This window comes from Nyctibius grandis, chromosome 12 (genome assembly GCF_013368605.1).
Source record: "Nyctibius grandis isolate bNycGra1 chromosome 12, bNycGra1.pri, whole genome shotgun sequence".
NCBI lineage: Eukaryota > Metazoa > Chordata > Aves > Nyctibiiformes > Nyctibiidae > Nyctibius > Nyctibius grandis.
This window is the reverse complement of record NC_090669.1, coordinates 22,985,701-23,008,686: the sequence shown is the minus strand read 5'-3', so window position 1 is coordinate 23,008,686 and position 22,986 is coordinate 22,985,701. Positions and strand designations below refer to the sequence as shown.

At 52.0% G+C, this 22,986-nt stretch overlaps 1 protein-coding gene across 3 annotated transcripts in view; it reads right to left on the bottom strand.

The window, feature by feature from the left end:
- The window catches only part of ZFHX3 (zinc finger homeobox 3), a 147,116-nt gene that overhangs the window by 77,597 nt on the left and 46,533 nt on the right, over positions 1 to 22,986 (bottom strand). For 2 of the 3 annotated variants that reach the window (XM_068411653.1, XM_068411654.1), the window contains exons 2-3: positions 17,881 to 20,621; positions 13,912 to 14,408 (exon numbers count right to left, since the gene is read on the bottom strand). In XM_068411653.1, the coding sequence (XP_068267754.1) occupies positions 13,912 to 14,408; positions 17,881 to 20,575 (3,192 nt within the window). In that variant the 5' untranslated portion in view covers positions 20,576 to 20,621. Of the gene's footprint in view, positions 1 to 13,911; positions 14,409 to 17,880; positions 20,622 to 22,986 lie in introns of those variants that run through there. The other variant, XM_068411655.1, reaches the window with a different exon arrangement.

Below are 22,986 nucleotides of genomic sequence, written 5' to 3'. Positions count from 1 at the left end.
TCTCCTGCAAATCATTAGAAATCCCCCACTGATAGTCTTTTCCTTCCCCCATTCTTCTTCCTTATCAGTTTCATGGTAACATGAAAAGACACCAAGAAAACACTCAGCAAAACTTTGCCAGCATAAAGATAAGGTGTAAGGGCTTATTTCACACTAAAACATTACAGGGATACGTTGTGTTTAACCCCGAGATGTACAGCCCGAATTAAAGAATTGCTGAGACAACTGGGAAACAGGCAAGACTACTGCAGCCCAAGGGTGCGCGGGGAACTCGGGTCTCCAGTTAAATGAACAACACTTCTATGCATCATTCCTAGATCTATGGCCTTGGTATAGGGCAGAGCCAAGTAAGCCTTCCAGTGACATTTCAGTTCAATCTTTTTACCTCATCCATGAGAAATTAAACAACTAACATGACCACGGTTGGCAAGCACCTGCACGTGAGACTTCCCATGGTGAAGGTTTCTTTCATCTTTAGGAAAAGCCAAAGCAAAATCCAGTGCTCACCACCTGATGCTACATAATCACAGACATGAAATGGTGTGTGTATTTTGAACAAGGTCAGTAGTTAACTCTTCAAACAAAAGGATACAGCAAGTTACCCCTTAGCTACGACTTCCTAACATGAGATTTTATAACTGAAAGAAGAAGTTTGAGACATAACTCAAAGGACAAGATAAAATACCACCGCTGCTCTTACGGCCAGACTGCAATGGTCCCTCCTCCTGGTTTTTAAAACCAAAGATGACCCTCGCATCGTTTTGCCATCTAGCCCGTGGCTCGCACAGCACCAGCACTGCCCTGGTTTCTGCACCGGTCCCTGGACACCAGCTACGGGGAGCGGAGAAGCCCCTCGCCCCTTGCAGACGCAGGCAGCTCTTGCCCCACGCAGGGGCAGGGAGGCAGCCCGGCGCAGAGGGTCCCCAGGCCAAGGGGGGCTGGAGGGCGCCACGAGGGGGCTGCGCAGCGGCTGCACGAGCTTGGGCCCCGTGGCAGAGCTGCGAGACGCTGTGCCAGGCACGCTCGCTGCCGAGAGATGAGCGCTGTGCTCCCTCCCCACCAAAAACCCCGAGGCCTCCCGCGTGTACGCTAACCACAGCCCTTTGAGAGGCGCGTGTATTTACAAACCGAGGCATGTTGAAATCAAAGGGGATACCATATGACATAATTCACATTAAAATGTCAACAGGCTGACAATTTATAGAGTCAATCCACCGAAGGTGGGGAGAACTAAGACGCGGTAATTATTTAATTCCCGCTTAAACCAACAGCAGCTTTACCTCCAAACGCGGTACAACGTGCAGGGCCTTTCGGGCTGCTGTCAGCCCTGCGATGCCAGTGCTGGCGCCTGGCCAGCAATTAGATAACAGCGTTAACTATTTATGGGCACCTCTCTGCCAGCAGCGAGCCGGGCGCAGGGCTGGGGACGGCAGGATGGTGCTGTGAGACACACAGCTCCAGCCCACCCCACAGCAAACATGTGCCGTCAGCACAGGGACAACCTGTTTTTCAGGAAGGCAGAGTCGCTCCCGTCAGGGCACTCGAGGCTGCGGGTCCCGCTGCCGCACCTCACCGAGGCACGGCACACCTTCTCCTCGGAGGGGACAACCCGGGCCGGGAGCTCTGCGGGCACCGGCTGCCAAACCCGCCTGCGCAGCGCCTGGCACCAAGCAGCCCTCACCCCGGCTGGCACCTGCAAGCGCCACGGCAGGGAACAATGGAGGCATGAAGTGCCCCAGCCACGAATTACTTTAGGGCACACATGAACTTTTTACCCCACGTGTACAGCAGCAGTTTTGCCTGTATCAAATATATCACTTGTTTGTGAGACCCGGTATCTGGGCCACCCCAGCTTGCTGGCACCCCTTGCCCACAGACATGCTGCTGGCAACACGTCTTGCAGCCTGCAGTAATGCACAAGGAAGGCATGAGAGAGAAATGTGCACCACTGGGAAAAATTTTACCTGGATAAACCACAGCCAATAAATTTTCTATAAATGCCAGCTAATGCTGTCCCTTTGAGAGCGATGGGAAGGGACTGCGTGGACTCCAGAGTCCTCTGCACAGACTTGCTGTCTGTACATAAACAGTAACACCTCATTCTCTCTTCTACCTCATTAACTGAAACGCATTAAAACAAGTGTGCATTGGGAGCAGAAAATGAGACTGTTAAACCAAGCTGATATAATCCTCATCAGCTGTGGGAAATGAGAACACATCCATTACGCTGAATCAAGTGTGCCAACTGTGATTTCCCCATCACGTTAAGACCCCAAGAAAGATGCTCTCCCCCCACGACTATGTCTCTCCTGCCCCTCTCACCCCAGGCAGTCCCACCCACCGTCCCCAGCGCTGCCCCGTGTGCTGTACCCAGAGCATGGAGGTCGCTCTCCCCATTCCAGCAGCCACCCTTCAGGCACAGCGCCGTGGGCCTCGTCCAGCACTGCAGCCAGCGTTGTGCCAGTCTCCTGTCCCCAGAAGGTACCCGCTCAGTAAGACGTAGGGAGTCCTGACTCTGCTAGTATGAAAGTGGAATAAGAGGCCAAGCCAGCAGAGCACGGACCCAGAACACGGGACGTTTCAGAATCACAACCTCAAACCAGGACATGTGTGACAGCGTTTGACAACGGCAGGGTTTACCCTGGGCGATGGATGTGCTGCCGAGGTGCTCGCATCTTGCCTTGACGTTACCGGCCTGCAGAACAGCACAAAGCGGAGACAACACCGCAGCGCCTATGTATGAAACCGCCAGCACCACCACTACTGCGTCGTTACGGGCACCCCTAACCCCCCAGGCTGGCGGCCAAACGCAGCAGGAGACCGAATCAGGGGAGCCTCAGCAGAGGCAACAAGAGCTGCCACGCAGCGACCGCTGACCTTCAGCAGCAAGGGACCAGCTCCGCCCGAGGACAAGGAGCTGCTCTCTTCTCCTGGGGGGCAACCAGGACACGTCCCCGCCCTTACAAGCAAAGACTTGCTCGAGATGTTGGAGAAACGCTCATTTTTTCTAACCCCAGGGAGCCAGAGCGAGGGGACCCTCCCGACGGCCCAGCGGGAACCGGACAGACCACATTCACGCCAGGCAGACGAGCAGCTCCAGGCCCCGCCAGCCTCGGGGGTGAACTGCCGGCCTCACGCCGGCATTTGGCATGGCTCAGGTTGCTAAATTCTCTTTTCCTTGCGCCGAGTCTGGTGCAGCAGGACGGGGTCTCCTCTCCCACGCCTCTGCCTGGCCACCGCACTCGGAGCAGGAATGTAAACACCCACCTCAGCACTCGCAGCTGCTGTTCCAGAGCTTTTTAACCAAACACAACTATCAAACGGCATCTCCCTCCGAGTGCCATCTGCGTGGAGCGCAGCCCGGCCTCGGCTCTCCGGGACTTCTCCTCCATATGGACCTCGGGAGCGGAGGGGACACGCCAGGGTCTGAGCCGGCGGCTCCCAGCAGCCTGCGCAGGCATTTTGAACAGGGTCCATGACGCCTGTTTAACCAGCATGATGTGTGCAACAAAATCACAAAGAAACAGGCATTTAAAGTGACATCTGTCGGATTAATTAGCTGTGTAATTAGCCTCCCCTCTGTGGAGATGGGCTTTGTTACTGCTGCCTGAAACTTCCCCAGGTGATTTTCTTTGTAGCTCTCGTTCTCCAAGCAGCAGAGAGGAGCGGGTGGGCCCGGACTGCAATGCCTGGTCAGAGGGGCAGGAATGAAGGCTGAGGGTCATCAGGCAGCTGAAGGGAAATAAATGGCAGCAGGTCAGAGGACCCGAACGGCCACATGAACGCGGTGAAACCCAGAGAGGTCACGTGCATCAACCCCTGCAAACCCCGTAACTGCGGGCGGGCCCGCACGAGGGGTGAAAGGAAGGGACACAATTCACATTTTTACATCCCCCCCAGTTAGATCAGAGCACCCTGGCCTCTGCCTCCTGCATCAGCTCCCCGCCTCGAGCTGGAAGGGAGGGCAAAGCAGGCTCAAACAGCCGTGCGACGAGGCAGCAGTCTCATTTTTACCCGAGCCGCCACAGCCTGTTCTGCTGGGCAGAAAAATTCTGAGCTAATGCTTAGGGACAAAGAGGAAAGGGGGACCCTGGGATTAACTGCACTTCACTGATGACTCAACAGCCAAATAAAGGTACCCCCTTAGCAGCCCACTGCCCTGCTTTAAATGCAGAACGAGAGGGGAGGAAGGACTCGGGCATTCATTTCTGGTGTCAGGACAAAAGCGATGTAACAATGGAGCTGTACGGCAACTCCGACATAAATCATGCTGGCACCTAAGCGAGTGTTTGCACCGCCAGCCGATCCCAGCGGCTTCTCCATATTGCGCCACAACATCCAGACTGTTAATTCCTCACGGCTCGTGGCAATGGGAAGGGTTCAAAACACTGCAGTGGGAAGGCAGTTTTGGAGAACGACGGTACAGCACGCTGTGAAAAATCAACTGACTCCAACATCTGTGTATTATTTTTGCTCTGCACAGACACGCCAAGTCCCTGCCAGAGCCACGCGAGCTGGAGCCTGCTCCTCCCCACACCTCGCAGCACGAGCAGAGGGATCTGCGAATTCCTGGAAGGCACTAAGGGACAAACCGGTATCGCTAAGCTTTTACATAAATATTCACCTGCCATCCTAAACACTGCTGCCACCCTGCAGGCGCTGGCACCCCGGCACTGCCAGCACGGCGGAGCACGGCCTAGCAGGCCCCGAGCTGCTGGTGCCCGCAGCCCTGCCCGCAGCCCTGCCGCGTGCGCAGCAGGCTCTGCCAGAGAGTAACCCGGAGACAAGGATCTTCAAACAGCTGCAATGAGGTTTACCAGAGCTTGTCCAACCGTACCCAAAGGCACAACTTCCAGAGAACTTGTTGCACAAGGGTAACTCATTGCCTAATTTGAGTTGCAGAACTTGACTGCACGCATTACAGCGCGAGGCAAGGATTTTTAGGACTGGCAAGAAGGACCAAAAGAACATTATGGTATTAAGTTATGTATTATGCATGCATTATTTATTGTGATTTAATGAATTCCCTAAGAGACAGCAAACATAGAACCTCCCATGCTCCTTCCACAGTAATTCTGGGGACTTTAACTGTTACAAAATTTTATTCAGAAATATCTCAGTTCTCTCAGGAGAGAAGACGACAAAGCACCTCGTAGCCTGGTTGCACTAACACAGCCTAACAGAAATCAGCAGTTTGCGCCACATCACGTGGAACAGGCTGGGGAAAGCACCTTATGGCCTCCTTCCTGGCTCGCACATCAACCCACTGCTAGAGATGGATTTTAATGAATCGCCATCCATTATTTAATAAGCTCGCCGTGAAAGAGCCTGCAGCTGCGCTGCTGTTACCTGGCCAGGACTGTTACCCACGGTGCTGAAAGCCTGGCCCTACCCCACCCAGGAAAAGGAATTACGAGCATTTCCCAGGTCTGTGGGGCGTACTACCCCGAGAGAAACGCTACCGCCCAGAGGGGAGCCCGGGACCATCAGGTGCGGAACTGCTCGAGCACTGTTTCAGCAGACACTGGCAAGCAGGGGCTCACAAGCCCCGCACTGCAGCTCCACGCGCCAGCTTCAGCCTCGTACAAAACCGTCCCCCCAGCTCCTCTACCTCCTCGCTCCCGCGCTCTTACACCCAGGCTTGTTCCAGTCCTACACGCTTGTCTTCAACGACGCGCACTAGGTGCCTGCAGGAACATCACGGTAAGACCCCCGACAAACGCGTCGGGATAAGACCCCTGACAAGCAGGGCCGTTACCTGCCTTGGACAAGTCTCATTTTGTCTCTCCTGACTGGAGCCCCCTGTCGTGGTGCCACATCTGCGGGCAGGACAGTAAGTGGGCACACACACTTCTGCACCAGCCCACGCTCGCAGCAGCTGATCGCCCAGAAAAGAAATGCAGGTCTTCTGGATCCAGACCAGCATCTCGACACACATTCACCCTCCACGCTCTCCTGTGCAGAGCAGCAGCCTCCCACAGTGGTCCAGGAGGGCCAGCAGAGCCCGACAGCTTACACCACACCACAGCAAGGCCTGCTGCAGCTCCTGTCCCGGCCCTACACCAGAGCAATGACCATGACCACCTCGGCCTCACCCTGGAAGTCTATACAACAAGCACCGTCTGAGATGGGAAAAATTCCTGCTTTGAAATCTAAATATTCATCCATGTGTTCCAAGATTACTGGGATTAAAAAAATGAACCATAAACAGAGACAAAACTGGCTAACAGTTGTTATTCAAGTTGCTTTTACAGGGTGGTTTCTTCACTAAGCTCTTGGTTGCACATGGCTCAGTACCTACTGGAAAACTGTTGAAAGAAAAATCTAAGTGACTGAAGGCCATAAATAAAACATACAGCAAGCAGTGCTGTGTATTCTCAACAGTTTGGGCTTCAGCCCTTTCAAAAAGCAGTACAGAGGAAGCGTAAATTTTTTGATCCTATACTAATGTATTTTATTATTAAATACCTGAAGATTAAAAACATACTTTAATGCCAGGGTGATGTGATGGAGCAATCTGTCACTCAGAGAAACGTGCAGTCCCAAGAGGAGGTTTCTGGAAGGGTTAAACGGATAGTGAGTGGTTTTTATATTAAAATACTTGGCAATCCCAACAGGACTGGAAAGTAGAACCAGATCGCAGGGGTTTGCTCCTCCTGGAATGGGCTGTACTGTGAAAAGCACTGCCTGAATGTCTTCAAGCCTGGCAGAGGGCACAGAGCTCGCCGAGACGTGCTGCCGGGGCTGGGGTGCCTGATCCCCCATCCCGGGGAGCCGAGCCCACCAGGCACACGGTCCAGCTCCGAAACCCCTCTCGGCTCAGACTCACTGTGTGCACAGCAGGGTGTAGTGCACAAAGCTTCTCAGCTCTGAGAAATCAAAGTTCACTCCAGATTTAAGCACGCTCTGGTGCTCAGAACCGCTCCAGTTCACAAGCTCACCTTTCACTGTGAGTTTATCCAAGACTAGAGGATGGCAGACTTGAATTAAAGGTTTCGGCGACCAGCTTTAAAAACAGCTTTGTGGGGAGACTTAAATGGGTGTTCACTTGTGAAGCTGACATTGGAATTTTAACTTAAGACCTTGTAGGAAATCAGCTAAAAGTCCCTTATACTCTATAATTTAAACAGGCTTCCAGCACAATTCATGTTACTCACGAGTGTAATTCAGAGCTCTGACACTGCATCTGTAGTTCAAAAGATAAACTTGCAAAAATAAACCCAAAACACACAGATGGCAGACAGTGAGTAAATCAAAGGTTAATACAGCTCTAAATCCTCTGGAACAAGCACGACAGACTCTTTGTGGGCAACTTTACCCTAAGAACCTTAAAAGGCAGAGATCGAAGGAAGTTTTTGATAAAAATCAAAACCCAAACATGTTTCCTTTTGCCTACGTTAAATCACTTGGGTATTTCAGAGCTGACTCACGCCAGCTACTCGCAGCTCCGGCACCGCCGAGCTGAGCTCCCTCGCAGCCCTGCCGCGCCGGAGGCCGAAGCCGCTCCGGTCCCAGGGGCTGGTGGCAGAGGCACCGCAATGGCCAGGGCAGAGCGTTCTGCCGTCCTCCGTGCGACAGAGGACAGACCTCTACCAGCACCTGCAGACAGACAGACTACACAGAGCGTTTTCCAAACTCCTGGTAGGCTGATTAAAATGCATTGAGGAGAGAAAAAGCAAAAAACCTTCCACTTTAGTCTCTTGTATCTTGGAGCCAAAAGCCAAGAACTCCTTTTATTTGCTTCTCATTGATGCCATTAATTTTCTGATTTTTTTCTTTTTAAAGCTTGAAAAGCCAAGATATTTCTTTAAAACCCTTTACCTGACAAAACATAGAGCCTTCACACACTGAAGTCCTACAGGAAACACGGTGGGAGATGACTCCCAGCTCTACTGTCCTGCAGCACTACGGCACGCTGACCTCACACTAACCCAAACAGGAACAGTAACCAGATTTTAATGAACTAGCGATTTCCACTAGCAGTGAAATTTGTGAAAGGAAACGGGGCGGATCTAAACCAATCCTTTTCTAGCACATAACCAAAGCTTCCAGCTACCAGCTGTTTGAGAATTCACTGAGCTGTGGGTTGTGTCTCGATGACCATCTAATGAGCACTGGTGTGGTGGCTCCTCACCAGTCTGTCCCGCTCCTCCTTCCGTCCATCTGCGTGTCCGCTCTCTACAACATCCCGTGGTGATGAGATTCACAGGTAAATGATATGCTGTACAAGAGTGGTGTTTTTCCATTTTAAACCCGTTGCTAATTGTACTAGATGCTCCATATTTTTGGTGCTACGAGGAAAAGGTGAGCAACTGCTGCCTACTCACCTCTTCTGCCCCATTCTGGATTCGTGTGCCAAGCTAACTCCAAAGTCTATTTATTGTCTTCACACAGATCCTACCAGCCAGCTATCATCTCCGCCACTTTCTCTGGGCTGCTTCTAGTTTTTTTAATTCCACCTAAAATGAGCTAAATGAAACACAATATTCAACCATCAAGCAAATCAAGGATTTACACAGTTGCCATGTTTTACCCTTGCCTTTCTGCTTGCCACTGATCATTGAGTTAACGTTTTCAAAGAGATTGGGAATGATTCCACACCTCACTTGCAGGAAGAGCAATTTTAACCCTCTTTTGCTCTTTTTTTTTTCTTTTTTTTTTTTTGCATGATGGGAGGAGCAGGGAGAGAAGCCCAGACATCCACGTTAGTGCTGCCTACCCTCCATTCCTCTAACACTCTAACACCAGATTTCATCCATCATTTCCTGTGAAAGCACTTAGTGTGCAGAGTTCTTCTGCAACTGTCATCCAGCTTTACATCTAAGCGGTCTACGTATTTTTACCTTATAGCAGATTTTTTAAGCTTGCTTTTTACTCCATTTTTGGATCACTTAAGAACACAGAAAAAAACCACCTTTCTAATATTTTCCCTCCATTGTGGAAAGTTACGCTTTTATTTTACTTTTTATTTCTCATCCTTCACCTCGCTATCAATTCACAGACCTCTTCCCCCAGTGACAATAACCACATCTTCGCTTAAGAGCTGTTTGTGAAGAATCTTGGCAAAGGCTCTGGGAAACCCACTGCCCGTATCAAGCAGAGCAGCCCTGCCCGTAGGCTGCCTGACTCCTTCGACACCCAGCAGTGCTGGGAGAATCTTCTCTCCCAAAAGTCTGTTTTTCCCCCGTTCCAATCCATATGCCTACTAAGACTCTTCTCGTTACAGTTTCTATCAATTTGCTGACTTAATGCTTTGTAGTTTCTGGCGCACACTGCTGCCATTCCACGTGCAGGTTCCTGCAGAACTCTTGAGTACGAGCCCTGGTAACCCCAGTGACTCCACCAGTACCTCCGTCTGAGGCCACCCTTGGATTTACCCTCTGTCAAGAGGCATCCCTCAATTCTTCTCTGAAACACGGGCGAGAAGAATTCACTCCTCCTTCCCTCCCCACACTGTGGGCCTTCTTCCCTTTTCCTTTTCCTACCTCCCCTTGAAATACTTTCCTGTTTAATCACGTTGGACTTTCTGTGGACTTTGGCAGGGCTTCCCCCCCCGCTCCATTTTCAACTTTGTCTCACGGGTAGTATACATTTAATACAAGCACCTAATGTGGTTTTAAGTAAATCCTCCGTGACCTGCACACATCACACCCTTTTAATTTCTCTAACAGTAGCTCACTCATTTTCATGTAGGTTTAACTTCAAATCTAGATACTATTATGTTAAATGCTCTTTTTGTCTGTTATGAAAGGACACTGAATTTGAATGCATGATCATTATAATTCAGGAACTACATCTCCTACAATATTCCATACATCAGCTGGGATTAAAACCTTTTTGGGATTTTCCAACAAGTTTCTTCAAGTTGACAGAGGCTCTAGAAGTTCAGCCACTGCATCGCCGTGACGCTGCACCCCATTTGCAGAGCGGCAGCTAAAAGAAGAGTCTCCTATTGCACTTTGTACATTGCAGGGTGTTGAATCCCCCCCCAGCACACCACAGCCACCGCCCTGGTCTGGTAGCTGGCGATACAGCCTTGTTTACTCTTCTTAATGGTGTGATGTAAATCGCTGATGGGGCTCCTACGGTATTTTACTGGAGTCAAGTTAACGCACAGTGCCACCCCAACTCCTCTGTCGCTCCTACACGTTCTGTATGCCCACAACACAGTGCCCTTGCAGTTCTCTTCCTTTCCACCTTTCTTCATTCCTTTATCAATTGCCTATTTGATCAGCATCTTCATTTAAGACCAACAGCCTCAGCTCTTCGATTAACACCACACAGAACATACGCTTCTGGTTTCGGTCTGTCTCGTGTATTGTACTTAACCGGAGCTGTGCAGCTTGGCTCCCAAACCCCGGCACAGCTCAGCATCTTGCTGCAGTTACTCCAGCTCAGCCTCTCTGCTCTCAGAGAAGACGCACAGGTTCCTGCTGCGCCTGCGGGAGAGGCACAACGAGACACACACTGCTCCGCAGCCCAGCTGGGAGCTCCCACCACCTTCTGCTGCGTTCACAGCTGCACCTCCTGTTTCCCTTTTCACAGGTCATCTTCTCTTCTTTCCAAGCCAGAACAGATCCACAAAGCATCATCACCGCTAGTATCTCAAGTACTGATACTCAGGGGTCGTTTTCCTGCACACTCTGCATCTCCCACTTAACAAAGAACCTCTGTGCAGGGCACCATGTAACCCCAACCCTCTCCCTCAGACTCCCTATTCCCTAAGAAGTTAACTCAGCACTTGGAAAGACTGAAAAGGAAGACACTGAATGAACTCATTGAAGGAACTCATTTGGCAGCCTGGCCAGCAATGTGTTCCTTCAGTAGTTCTTTGTTTAAACTTCTTCTGAGTTACAGGTTTTGAACTAGAGATTTTCAGGAAGTTGTAGGAAGCGCCCGAACTTGGCTCCTGCTCGAGCAGATTAATTCCTTCTGGAAATTCCACCTGTGCTATAGACGCCGGGAACTCGTGCCCGACCTCTTCCAGATGTGGGGAACGCTGCTCTGCTTCAAGTCTGGTGTAGTCCTCTGCGGTCACGAGGAGACAAGACTTAGCTTCTGTTACTGTGAGCCTGCCCTTGTCAAGAGTTTGCACAGTCTCTGCTTACAACCACCAACGTAACCCAACCTCAGTCTCACTATATTCATCACGCTGTCCTAGCTGAGAGATGAAGGGTCTCCAAACCTGTCATCTACCTCAAGCCAGTACATCCACCTCAAAACTTTAAGCACGCACATTTACAACACTTGCTTTCCAGGTAGTTTCTCACAAAACCACCAGCCGCACCGAGGAGATAAGGAGTCACGGTGAGAGGCACAAGTACTGCATTCCCCAGCAAGAGCAAGATAAACGACAGGATTTCCAGTTTAGCCACAGGATTTTAGGGCGACAGTAGGGACTCAGGGAGAAGATAAGAATAAAGGAAAGATTACCAGACCCTTCCAGTTTTTTGCCTTAAGACCCCACTGCGGCATCCCTGTCCGCTCGTCACTGACATGGAAGAGGTCTGATGCAAGCTATTGCAACGTGCAGGACGAAGATGGCAGCAGACGACCAGACCTTCTCCTCTGGCACTGGAAGCACTGCAGGAGAAGACTAAAAGGTTCACCAGACTATGGGCTAACAGTGTCTCCAGATCACATTTTTTGGCAGCAAGTAGCACTAACAGAAGTGGCTCTTGGGCAATGCAAGCAGCCAATAACATGTGATTTAAGAGAAAAATGGCAAAAAGGCAGAATAAGGAGGATTGTGTGTGATAAGCCTAGTATGCGCTCTCACCCTGCAGCATCTGGAGAGGATTTTCTCCAGCAGGCAGGGAAGAACTCGATTACATCCAGTTAACTGTGCTCTAAACTGATTATGCATGTGCCAGGCTAATGGATTACATTAGCAAGAGGAAAAATAACATCCAATCAATCTCAATTTACTGCAGACCACACCAAGGCCTGAGAGAAGAGAAACCATTCTGTGAACTCCCCCCACTCCCGCTGCATCTTTTCAGCTATCACAAGAGACATGGCGTTACAACTGCAGAACTGCTCCGAAGCTTGCTCCATCCACGGACGGGTTTTAACATGAAGCCAAACGCTGAACCCAGCTACGCTGGAGCGAGACGCTGTGCACCAGCCATCCGCTGTCCCCTGCTGCAGGCTTTGTACAGGCACCCTGGAAAGCCCATACATGGACCATACACCAGACTTCATCACTCTGAAACGTGTTATTCTCCATCTGGTGTGTCGCTGCTTTCGCACCAGAAGCGACACAGGGCTGTAACAACTCAGAACTGCCCAGGCTGCTGACCAGCCTGAAAACTGGCAAGTCCTCTTCGCTGTCTGAGGAAAGCACTTCAGGAATCTATCACACGCATCTATGGCTGTCCCCCAGTCTGACTTTGGTGGGGTTTTTTTCTTTCTTCCCCCCTGCCCAGAGTGAGCGAATTCTAGTGCCCTGATTGCTTCTTCCCCAGTAGAAACCACTGTAGACGAAGGGTCTAGATAAAGAATTTTTAAACTTTTGCAATGTATATTTAAGAGAACAATATTTTGTACCCCAAATTGAATTCTACAGACAGAGGAGATTCAGTTCCTCAGCTGGCTTTTCAAAGCCTCACCTTCTATGATGCTCCTGGTTGTCTCTCTCCTCTCTGAATTTGCTGGAACTGCTCATTCCTAGGGAAAATCCAGGAGTTTTTAAACCTAATGTGTCTGCACCGTGACACGAGTGAGCTACCGTACAGTTCAATGTCAAGTTTTTCCCATTACATAAAGATATTCAAAGAAATATTTAAAAGGCACAAAATACAGTTTGTGTGTATATATACTTACATATATATAAAAAAATCTCACCACATTTGGGGGAAAGCAGGAAGAAAAGGATGAGGACAGAAAGAATATAAAAAAACCTGAGAGAACCGAGAAGACAATGAGTGGGATAGCACGTGTGAAAGGAAGGTATGCGGCTGCTTAGATTTATGGCAATTCGTACCTGATGGTTCATACTAAAGCCATTATGGGATGATTAGAGAAAAAGGTGAAGCTTTAAGTCCAGTGAAAATCAATAGAAACGTCTGGAGCAATTCTGCTGCGCGAGTGAAAGGACTATTTACTGTATCCGGAGCTCCTCTTGGGTTACAGCCCACAGGGTTCAGGCCAGCAAGGGGAGGGGGGTGAGAACGAGAGAGGGAAGTCAGGAAGGAGAAGATGGTTATAAAGAAGACACAAAATGAGGGGAAGGAAAGAGTAAAGAGAACAAGATGGCAGTCACAGGCCAAATACTGCTGTGGATGAGACCTGTAATGCCTCCAAATACAGCCTGTCCGTATGCACGGTCACGCACGCGTATGCAGGCTTCTCTTCCAGCCTTCTCCCTTTTCCAGCCTCAAGCAACACTTCGCTTACAGATCCCAGCATTAATGAGCACAGAGCACAGAAGCACAGAGACAGTGGCCCTCTTCCTCCATCCCTCCCCGCTCCATCCACCCAGCCCTCCCAACGCCGGGACGAACACACTCCTCTGACAACAGCAAAAGCCTTCAAGTGCTCATGAAGAATCTCGTATGGGTTAATCTGCCTTATCAAAAGTGTGGCAAATACCATCTCACACAATGTTTTCAACAGTGACAGTTGAATTTTTGTGCAAAAGTATCATTTAACACATCTGCAGTGCTGTCAGACACACAAGCCCCCATTAAAGCGCCCTGACATGAACACCCACTGGCCTAAGGCTTTAACAACCACAGCTGCCATCAGGACACAGGCTGAAGAGCTGCACCATGCAAGTGAGACTGGGTCCCACTGGAGAGACCTGGGCAGCTCGTCTCCAAAGGATCGCAATCCACTGCAGTTCAAAACAGATTTCCCTTGTTCCAGCAGTTGGGCAATGAAGGAAGATGAAGCAAAGCCAACCCTTACCTTATAGAGCTTCAGGCTGGCCTCGTGCCTCGAGTTCACCGTGTGGAGACGCAGCTTCTCTAGACTGTTGGTGTAGTAGTCGCAAGCGTTGCATTTCAGGTGTACCGGATTCCCAATGGCCACACACTTCAGCCTCCACTCGTTGGCCTTGCCACCCTCCTTGATGTGTGCTACCAGCTGGTATTTCTGCACATGCTTGTCCGTCTTACAGTGCAGCTGGAAGTTTGCCTTGAGCTGCGTGTTGTAGCGGCACAGCTTGCACTGGTACGAGTCCCCCATCACTGCCTTCCACTCCTCTTCAGGGAGGCTACGCTCCACGTTCATGTGGAGGCCCAGCATGTCCAAATTATCCGTAGTGAACTTGTTGCACACAGCACACTGGAAGAGCTTCAGCGATGGGTCATTTGTTTGCGTGAAACTCTCGCCCAGGTTCATTAGCTCCTCAGACACCAGCTGTCCACCACCCAACCGCATGTCCAGGGGGATCTCTCCACCCACTGCACGAAGGAAAAAGGGGAGAAACAGGTCAGAAAAGCTGAATTCTTTACTTGCCAGAAGAGAAGCACGGAGCAGAACGCAGGCTGCTCTCAGTGCACCTCCTGCACCCACCAAACGCGCAGGGAAGCCAAGCACAGCTGTCCCTTCGCCTGTTCCTCTGTGCTGCTGGCCAGGACCATATCGGAAGAAAAAAGCAATCACAGCTGGCATGTAAGGCTGGGAAAGGACCATAATAGCCCTTGCTACCCACCCTCTGAAGGGAAGTACCCAGCCCTCTGCCCACGAAAGGTGTCAAGAAAAACCCTACAGAGTTTCAGAGGATGAAGCATTCCTTAGCACTGCACTGAAAGTCTCCATGGCCATTTCAAGACCAGCGCTAACACTTTACCCTGTTATTACTTCCCTACCTGGAGAAGCAAGAAGTGTTACCTCATGCAGTACCTGAGCACAGTCCCCGCCAAATAAAAAAAGGTCGACAGTCACCAGCCCAAGTGATGGGACTGTTACAGTTAGGGCACCCACTGCCGCCAGAAACGGGCAATGGTGCAGAATGTGCAAGTACAAAAAAACCACCTGAGAAGTGCCACTCCTGCACTGTTAGATCTCATCTCTTGTCCAAGAGTTCAAAACGGTGGACAGGCTTCTGAAAACAGTGTTGACAGACGCTTTGTACGTCCAACGAAAAGACAACTACTGTTAATAACGAGAGTGCAAGAGCATGTCAAGGCAAGCCGGCAGGACGCTTACTGTCTAAGTGTCACATCTACTCTTCAAACCAAGAGCTGAACTCCTTTCGCTCACAGCAAGTGAATGCAGCAAGCTCTTAGTTACATCAGAGCACTCTGAAGACGGGGACAGACAGACTTTCTTTTTCTAATGTTAACTTTTTATGCCAAACCACAGGGACCAACCACTGGCCTCTTCTTAGGACCTTCGCTCCCTCTTGCTCTCCTTTTTCATTTTTTTTTCCATCTTCTGTCATAGCTCAGCTTAACAATCTTCTTAAAGGAACCTTCAGGTCAACAGCTACTCAGTCAATCAAAAAGAGAGATTTTATTTCCTTAACTTTTAGTTTCCTACGTCTCAACCTGTTTGCTGAGAAGCAACCAACAGTGGGAAGACACTCCCAGTTCAGGCAGAACCATACTAACCTTTCTGAAAGCACACAACCACAGCTGGGGCAGACCACAGCTCTGGCCAGCGTACATGCTACCACCTTTCCTGCAGAAATGCAACACCATAATGTTCATTACAGTCCTAAGCAGGATGAACTACAGCTTACAAGACAACCTGAATGCTGAGCTTGTCAGAGGAACAGCACCTCAGTTTCATCCAGCATATCTGATGCTCACACAAAGAAGAACCGGCTGGAGAGGGAAAGTCCCACCTCATGCACTGCCAGGAACCTGTCTTTCCATCAAAGCACTCAACAAACTTTTTTCTTGATCCGCTCTATCCCTCCCTGCCATGGCAGAATTACACCCTCCGTACAGCTACTCCTGCTCACCTGCTCACTGAACACCTGAAGAGCAGGGAACCCACCACTGGCCTTCTGTGGTATCTCCTAATCATAGAGATTTTTTCCAAGTATCCCTTTTAGGATATATCCTGAAATCCCCTCTTTAAATCAGTCTCTCCCGAACACATCATGCAGTAAAAACCCAAAAGCAGACTGTTCTGAATTATTAATATTCTACTCAAATCCAGCTTTGGACTGAAGTGTAAAAATGGGAACAATCTGCTTTATTTCCACCAAAGTTCACAGTGTGTGTATGTGAGCCCAACCTGGAGCTGAGCTCGTGTCAAGGGCTCACTGACATGGGACAGGCCTTCCTCCCCAACCCTCAGCTCGAGGTTTGCAGCCACCAAGTTACAATTCACAAATCACTCTCCAGGAGAGCTCATACACATCCAGGGCCTTGTCACACACTTTAGAACGCTTCAACGAAAATACTCCCAACTCCCCTCGCGCCACCTGCCCTGTGCACCAGCGAGGAGGGGCCAGGAGCTCCCAAAGGATGCCTGCCAAGACGCCCACCTCAGACAACACACTAACTACACACTACAAGCTGTACTACAAATGCCTGTCAGTTAGGTCTGTTGGCAACTTCAAGCTATTGAAAATACACTAAAAAAGATTGTGTCCTTGACCTCCCAAAGGTGCAAGCTGGGACACCGCAGCAGGGGAGGGGATAATGAATTTAGAGTCACTTGAGTTCCTTTGTTTTCTTTTCCTTTTTTTTTTTTTAGTATCTTGTGCTGTTGCTCTCTCATGTGACTTTCATGTCCTCCTGGAGTAATAATAAGCTGTACTATGAATAGCTGAAGGAAAGGAGAACATGCATGAGGCCAACGAACCAGCAATGGAGTGCATCAGGAATAACAGCATCGACGGAGGGCAGAGAGCAGCACGGAGAAGGGAAAGCGGCAGATCTCTTTCACGCGCTTTCCCAAGGTGCTGTGAGAAGTTCTCAGCAGCAGCAAAACGACGTGGAGGCAGCAGCCATTTCAGGAAGTGCCTTCCACGCCTGAAGCAGGGAGAGGGCCCTGTTCTATGCCAGCTCTCGCCCCAGACGCTGCCAAGTGCCAACGCACCAGGAAGCACGTGCCGCTGCCGGCCCCGGGCGACGAGCAGCTCAGGGAGGAACCTAACGGCACCTGACCCTCTATCCCCCCTCTAAGTCTAATTCTTGGACTAAATTGTGCATGGACAGGGTGTGCCCCCCCCGTGCCCAGCATAGTGCCAACATGAACGTGATGAATGCTCGTTGTCAGGAAAAATGCATTTGGTAGTTCATATTTAAGTGTTTTTGTCATCTGATGAGAGAAATAATCTTCCCTCTCTCTAGCCATTCCCCTCCAGCTTAGCAATTCTCATCTGGTCAATGAGAATTGTCTCTCTCACGCTGGCACCAGAGGAATGGTTTCAGCTCACCTTCCACCAAATCCAGCACAACTCTCCAAACTTGCTCAACTTTTCTTCTCTCAGGGCAACACAGCATGTAACCAACCAACTCAACATCTGCCTTGGAGAGCGCCAGAGCTGATCAGACCCTCTGACACAGCCACCCGCCAAACTACCCGTGTCCCTTGCCAAACCAAGGAAAAACCATTAGGAAACGCTGTAGTAAGGACGCTTTCAACAATGAGGAGGAACATTTAATGCACATCAGCAATAATCCATATCTACTGTTTCATTAGCTCCCTACCGAAACAGAGAAATAATGTATTTTCCCAGGATGAGGAAAAACTGGTCTGGGGGAACGCAGAAGAGAGGTCTCCACTGCGTCTCCATCCTCGACCGCCACAAAAAGGCAACTCACCGCACTGCGGCTGCACCACACAGGGGGTGCAGAGACCGAGGGAAGGGATCTGGCACGCAGCGCCCAGCCTGCGCATGAGGGTTTTGCAGTAACGCCAACACCGTCCCTCCCTCCCACACGGACACGGTGGAAAACCCTTCAGCCTCACCTAGAGATGGAGCCATCGTGGCCATGGGATTGGTGGGATCGAGCTGGAATCCACCCATCATGAACTGTGCGTCCGAGGAAGTGCTGTCCATCTTCAGGTTGGGAAGGTTCATGTTCTGCGCCAGGTAGTACTGGTAGAGCTCGGCCTCGGCGGGGGACGGCAGGCTGCCGAGGCCCAGGTGCCGGTTGTGTTGGATTTGGGACATGTTTTGCTGAAGCAGCATCATATTGTGCATGTGCTTCTCACTGGTCATGTGAATCCGAAGGTTTCTAGCTACGTTGGTCTCGTAGTCGCACACCTCGCACCGCCACGTGGGTTTGGTTTTTGGTTTGGTGGGGGAGGGGGCCCCGCAGGTGCTACCGATGTTGGCTGCCGCCGCCGCCGCCGCAGCCGCCGCCGCCGCCCCAGCCGTGTGGCTGAAGACTTGCTCTCCCCCTCCGTTCTGCAGGTTTTGCATGTTGTTGAGATGCTTGTCGGACTGCATATGAATACTGAGGTTGCCTTTGGTAGTAGTGGAGTAGTTACAGACCTCGCAGCGGAAGGGCTTGTAGCCACAGGTGTAGCTCTCGCCCCGCGCCAGCCGCGGGTGCGGCTGTCCGCTTTTGCAGTAGACGCAGGAGCCACCCGGCTCGGGATGTTTCTCCTTCATGTGCGCCTCAAGCGTCTGCTGGTACTTGTAGTGCCAATTGCACTTGGGACACTTGAGGGTCTTACATGAGTTGCGAGAATGCATCATAGTCATGTGGCCACCCAGCGACCGCGAGGAGCCCAGGACCGTGTCGCACTTTGGGCACTCCACGCCGCTGCCCGAGGGGCACTCCCCACCCCCAAGTTCACAGAGGGGGCCAGCATGCTGGTGATGGGAGATGTAGCTCCCGTCCTCGCCCTCCACGCTCTCATTTGGTTCTGGTGCTGTGGCATTGTCTTTATTGGCACTTTCATCGATAAAGTCCAGCCTCCTGCTGCCCTCTGCCATGCTGGCTCCGCCGCCCTCATTGTTAAAGCTTAAGTGATTCCTCCTGTTTGCACCATCAAAGACAAAGGAAGAAGCAGAATTAGAACTAGTAGAAGCTGTGCCCCGCGACAGGGTCTGGAGCACGTTAGGCATTAAGGGAGAGTTAGAAATGCTTTGGTTTGAGAGAGCAAGGTCCTTTTTGCTGCTGCTGCTGCCGCCTGCCACAGCCCCAGCATCCTCCTGGGGCCGGTCCTCCAGTTCGTCTTCCAACTCGCTCGGAAACAGTCCTTTGCAACCCTCATCATCCTCATCTTCTTCCTCTTCCTCCTCCTCCTCTTCCTCCTCCTCCTCCTCCACATCCTCCTCCTCCTCCTCCTCCACCTCCTCGACCGGCTCTGCCTTTTCCGAGAGGCTGTCCTGGTCGCCCCCCTCTTGCTTCTCCCCCTCTGCCACCCCGGGGTCCTTCCCCTCTGAGGATTTGGTGGGACTGGCAGCCAGCGGGCCCAGGGGGACTGAGGTAATGGGAGTCTTGAGAGCCGAGCTGGTCAGCCCGCCCAGGTTGAGGAGCGCGCCGGGGGCCAGAACGCCCGTCGGCGGTGGCTCCGCTCCGCCGGCCGCTCCGGCCTGGAGGGCCTGCTCGCCTTCCATGCGAATGCCACTAAATTTACCATAAAAACTGTGTCCAGGGCCTATGAGGTTAGCTGCGGAAACGAGAGGGTGCTGAAAGGTTTTGTTTTTTGGTTCCAGAAAGCTGACAAGGGGTTCCTTGTCTTTGCCTATCCCTTGGATGATAGCGGAGATGTTCTTATTGCTAAGAATTTTCCGCTCCTCCTCACTCAGAGTCATTCGGTGGTCGTGCACCGCGTGGGTCACGAACGAGCGGACATACCCAAAGGAGAGCTTGCACAAGAAACACATCAGGATGGGCTTCCTCTTCCCGTAGAGCACAAAGCCATCGAATTTGGACAGGTCCACATTGTTGGGAACATCTTTGGATACGCAGGAGCTTTTGGCAGAACCGTCGCTGTTCAGGTAATCCTTGTTGCTTTTGTGTCGCACATCGAAGACGCGGAAGCTGTGCAGGACGGGGCTGATGCCCGCCAGGGCTGAGGTATTCGGGAAGGCCTGGTCTGAGCCCTCAAACCACTTCCCGAAGGATGAGGCTATGTGGAAGGTGTTGATGATTTGTGGGTAGACGGGAGCGGCGGCGGAGGGCTCTCCCGGCTTGGGCAGAGAGTTCGGGAGCAGCGAGGGGAGGGCCCCGCTGCCGCCGGCGCCCCCGCTCTGCACCAGCTGGCTGAGGCTCTCCACGATGTAGGCCGAGCCGTCCGGCTGGTACACGATCTCGCCAGCCAGGTTCTCCACGTCGCTCTCCTCCTCGCCGTCCTCGCTGCTCTCGCTCCCGCTCTCCCCCCGGAGCGGCGGGGCCGGGCGGGTGCCGGCGCAGCGGTGCTCCATGTAGCTCTGCAGGCCGGCGAAGGAGGCGGCGCACTGGCCGCAGCTCACCTCCGTGCCGGCGGGCTCGGCGCCGGGGCCGGCCGCGGCGCTGCTCTCGGGGACGCGCTCGGGGAAGGGGACCCTCAGGCTGTCCAGGGGCCCGCGGCTCTCCGCCGCAGGCTGCTCCATGCTGCCGGCCGTGTCGGGGAGGTGGGTGCTGTTGAGATCAGTCCATTGCTGGTGCTGAGGGATGCCGCACCCATTGTCCTTCCCGGGGATGACGGGCGAGTCACAGCCTTCCATGGCAGGGCCGGCACGGAGCGCTCATTGCACCCGGTACGGCTCGGACCTGCAGCGGGGAGAGGAGGAGACAGGCAGGTGAGTCAGGGAGGAGAGACGGTTCCCGTACAGACCCCCCACCACAAAGGCCGCCGACCCCGCTCTTCGGGCCCAAAGGGGACGCTGTGAGCGCTGGCGCCCCAAGATGGGCCCCGGGGACAGGCGCTGCTGCAAACGAGCGATGGAAGCAGGAACGCCAGAGGCACATCGAAGGGACCCGGGAGGTGGTGGAAACCTTGCCCACCACCTTCCCTAAGGGGGGCAGGAAGATCGTAGGAGCTGCACTGCTGCCCCAAAGCCTTAGATCTTCAGAAAACAAACAAAAAAAACCAAACAAAAACGTAACAGAAAAGCTTTTGACAGGAACAGAGTTAAGACACTACAACAGAACAGTGCTGGAGCTTTACAACTTTGTAAAAATTGTGCTCTGGGGCTGCCCAAGCCAGACGCTGTTTTTTTCAGGCGATTCCCCTCTGTTAGTGGTTCAGGGAGGCCAGAACCAGAGCTACCACACATGCACCTCTGTGGTGGACCAGGAGACCCAGAACAACTCACAGAGACATTGGAGTAACGGCATTTGGTATGCACAGGAGATTTAATTGCTGTGTTCTGGACAGAGTTGAAACAGAGAGACGTCAGGAGAGAAACCAAACAGGAAATTCCAGCTCTGACAAGGGTCCATCCTGGGGATCAGGAGGTGGTCAGCCCACCACGCTCCGGGAAGCTCCCAGGGATCCTGCGGGGCATGGCCTCCGCGCACAGACTGCTTCCTCTCCCCCCAGAGGCAAACGGCCGATGCAGGAGGAAGAGCAGGAGGAAGGACACCCTCCCCACTATTCCTACTCCATCAAACACCAAAGACCTGGGGAACTCCCGCTGGCTGCTGAGCAGGGCTGACCTCCACGGCTCCCCACCACCCCTGCTCTCTTTGCTGCTGCAATCCTGACAGAGCCAGCTGGGACGATGGGCCTTTCTAGGGGTTACAGACCTGCGGGATTAGGTAGTGCTGCCATTAGGAGCTGGAGCATTGTCACGCAGAGCACAGGCCAGCAGGAGATCGCCAGTTCAGCTGCCACCCCACCAAGAATCCTGTCTGCAAAGAAGCATTTCTGTAATCTGCTGCCTATGGAGAGCTCCTGCGCCAGCCACACGGGAGGAACCACCAGCAGAAATTAAAGTGCTATTGCCTCCTCTGTAAAAGTGACTTTTAACCTGTGCTCCCCAGAGTTCCTCAGGTATACAGGTACAAAGCATCCGCAGAAAACGACCGAGGAAAAGCCGCGCAAGCAGAGGCCACCTTCACCACATTTTTACAGTCTGTGAACCGAGAGACAACTGAAGACTCCTGCTATAGATCCATCGCCACCAATGGCACACTGGAATTTTTCCAGTATTTTACCTCCTACCAACTAAACGCAGCGCTGTTTTGCCTGTCAGACTGTTCCAAAACCGAACGCGTGCTTGGGGAGAGTTTGCGCTGATAGTCAGTGTAAGGGTTTGGGGGGCAGAGCGGGTTTTAATTTACCAATATGTTGTTCCTCTTAAACTGACTCAGTGGGATTTACTCCAAGTAATGCATCTAAAGTTATACAAATTATTTTAAGTATTTCTTTAAATCTCTCTCATTTACTACAGCTTCCTCAAAGCTGCTCTTACCTGAGCATCCTCCAAGCAGTTGCTGCTTTAGCTCATGAGATACTCCAAGCCGTGCAGAGTGCTGGGGCTCTGGCTGGCCCCTCAGCCCGGACCCCCACCCGCTCGCACACAGCAGGCGTGGGGACATCCCAGCTGGGCTTTCAGGTCTCTCCCCTCAAAGGCTCCAGCCACGCTGGCAGCCTGCTGCCGCCCTTGGTCTCTTTCAACAGGCTATTAGTGTTTTGACAACCTACACTGCTGTCCAAACGTTAAACATTATCATCATAGTCTGAAGTGTTTCCAGTACTCTGGCACGATTCGAGTCCCCGGGACAGGGAGGACCCTCGGGAGCTCCTGCCACGGACAGCGGCCCTTCCCCGCGTGCCCACCGGCCCGGCACACGCTGCACGCCACGCGCCAGCCCCGGGGCCTCGCCGCTGCACAGCCCTGCTCCTGGTGCTTCAGCAGCTGGGGAACAACCCTCCCTCTCGCTGCTACCTTTTTCATTGACAACTGCAATCCAAATTAAACCAAAACACATCCACATTGGGTGAAAACAATGAGCAGAATAAGAAACTCCACAAGCCTCGCACTTCTGCCAAGAAAAGTTTTGGGAATATCTACGCAGACTTCAAAATGCAACGTGGAGCAAGAGCACCCCACAAGTGCTTCCAGACAAAAGCATTCGGCCTGCCAGCACAGCGGCTCCCCAGGAAACCCGTCGAGATGAGACACAGCAG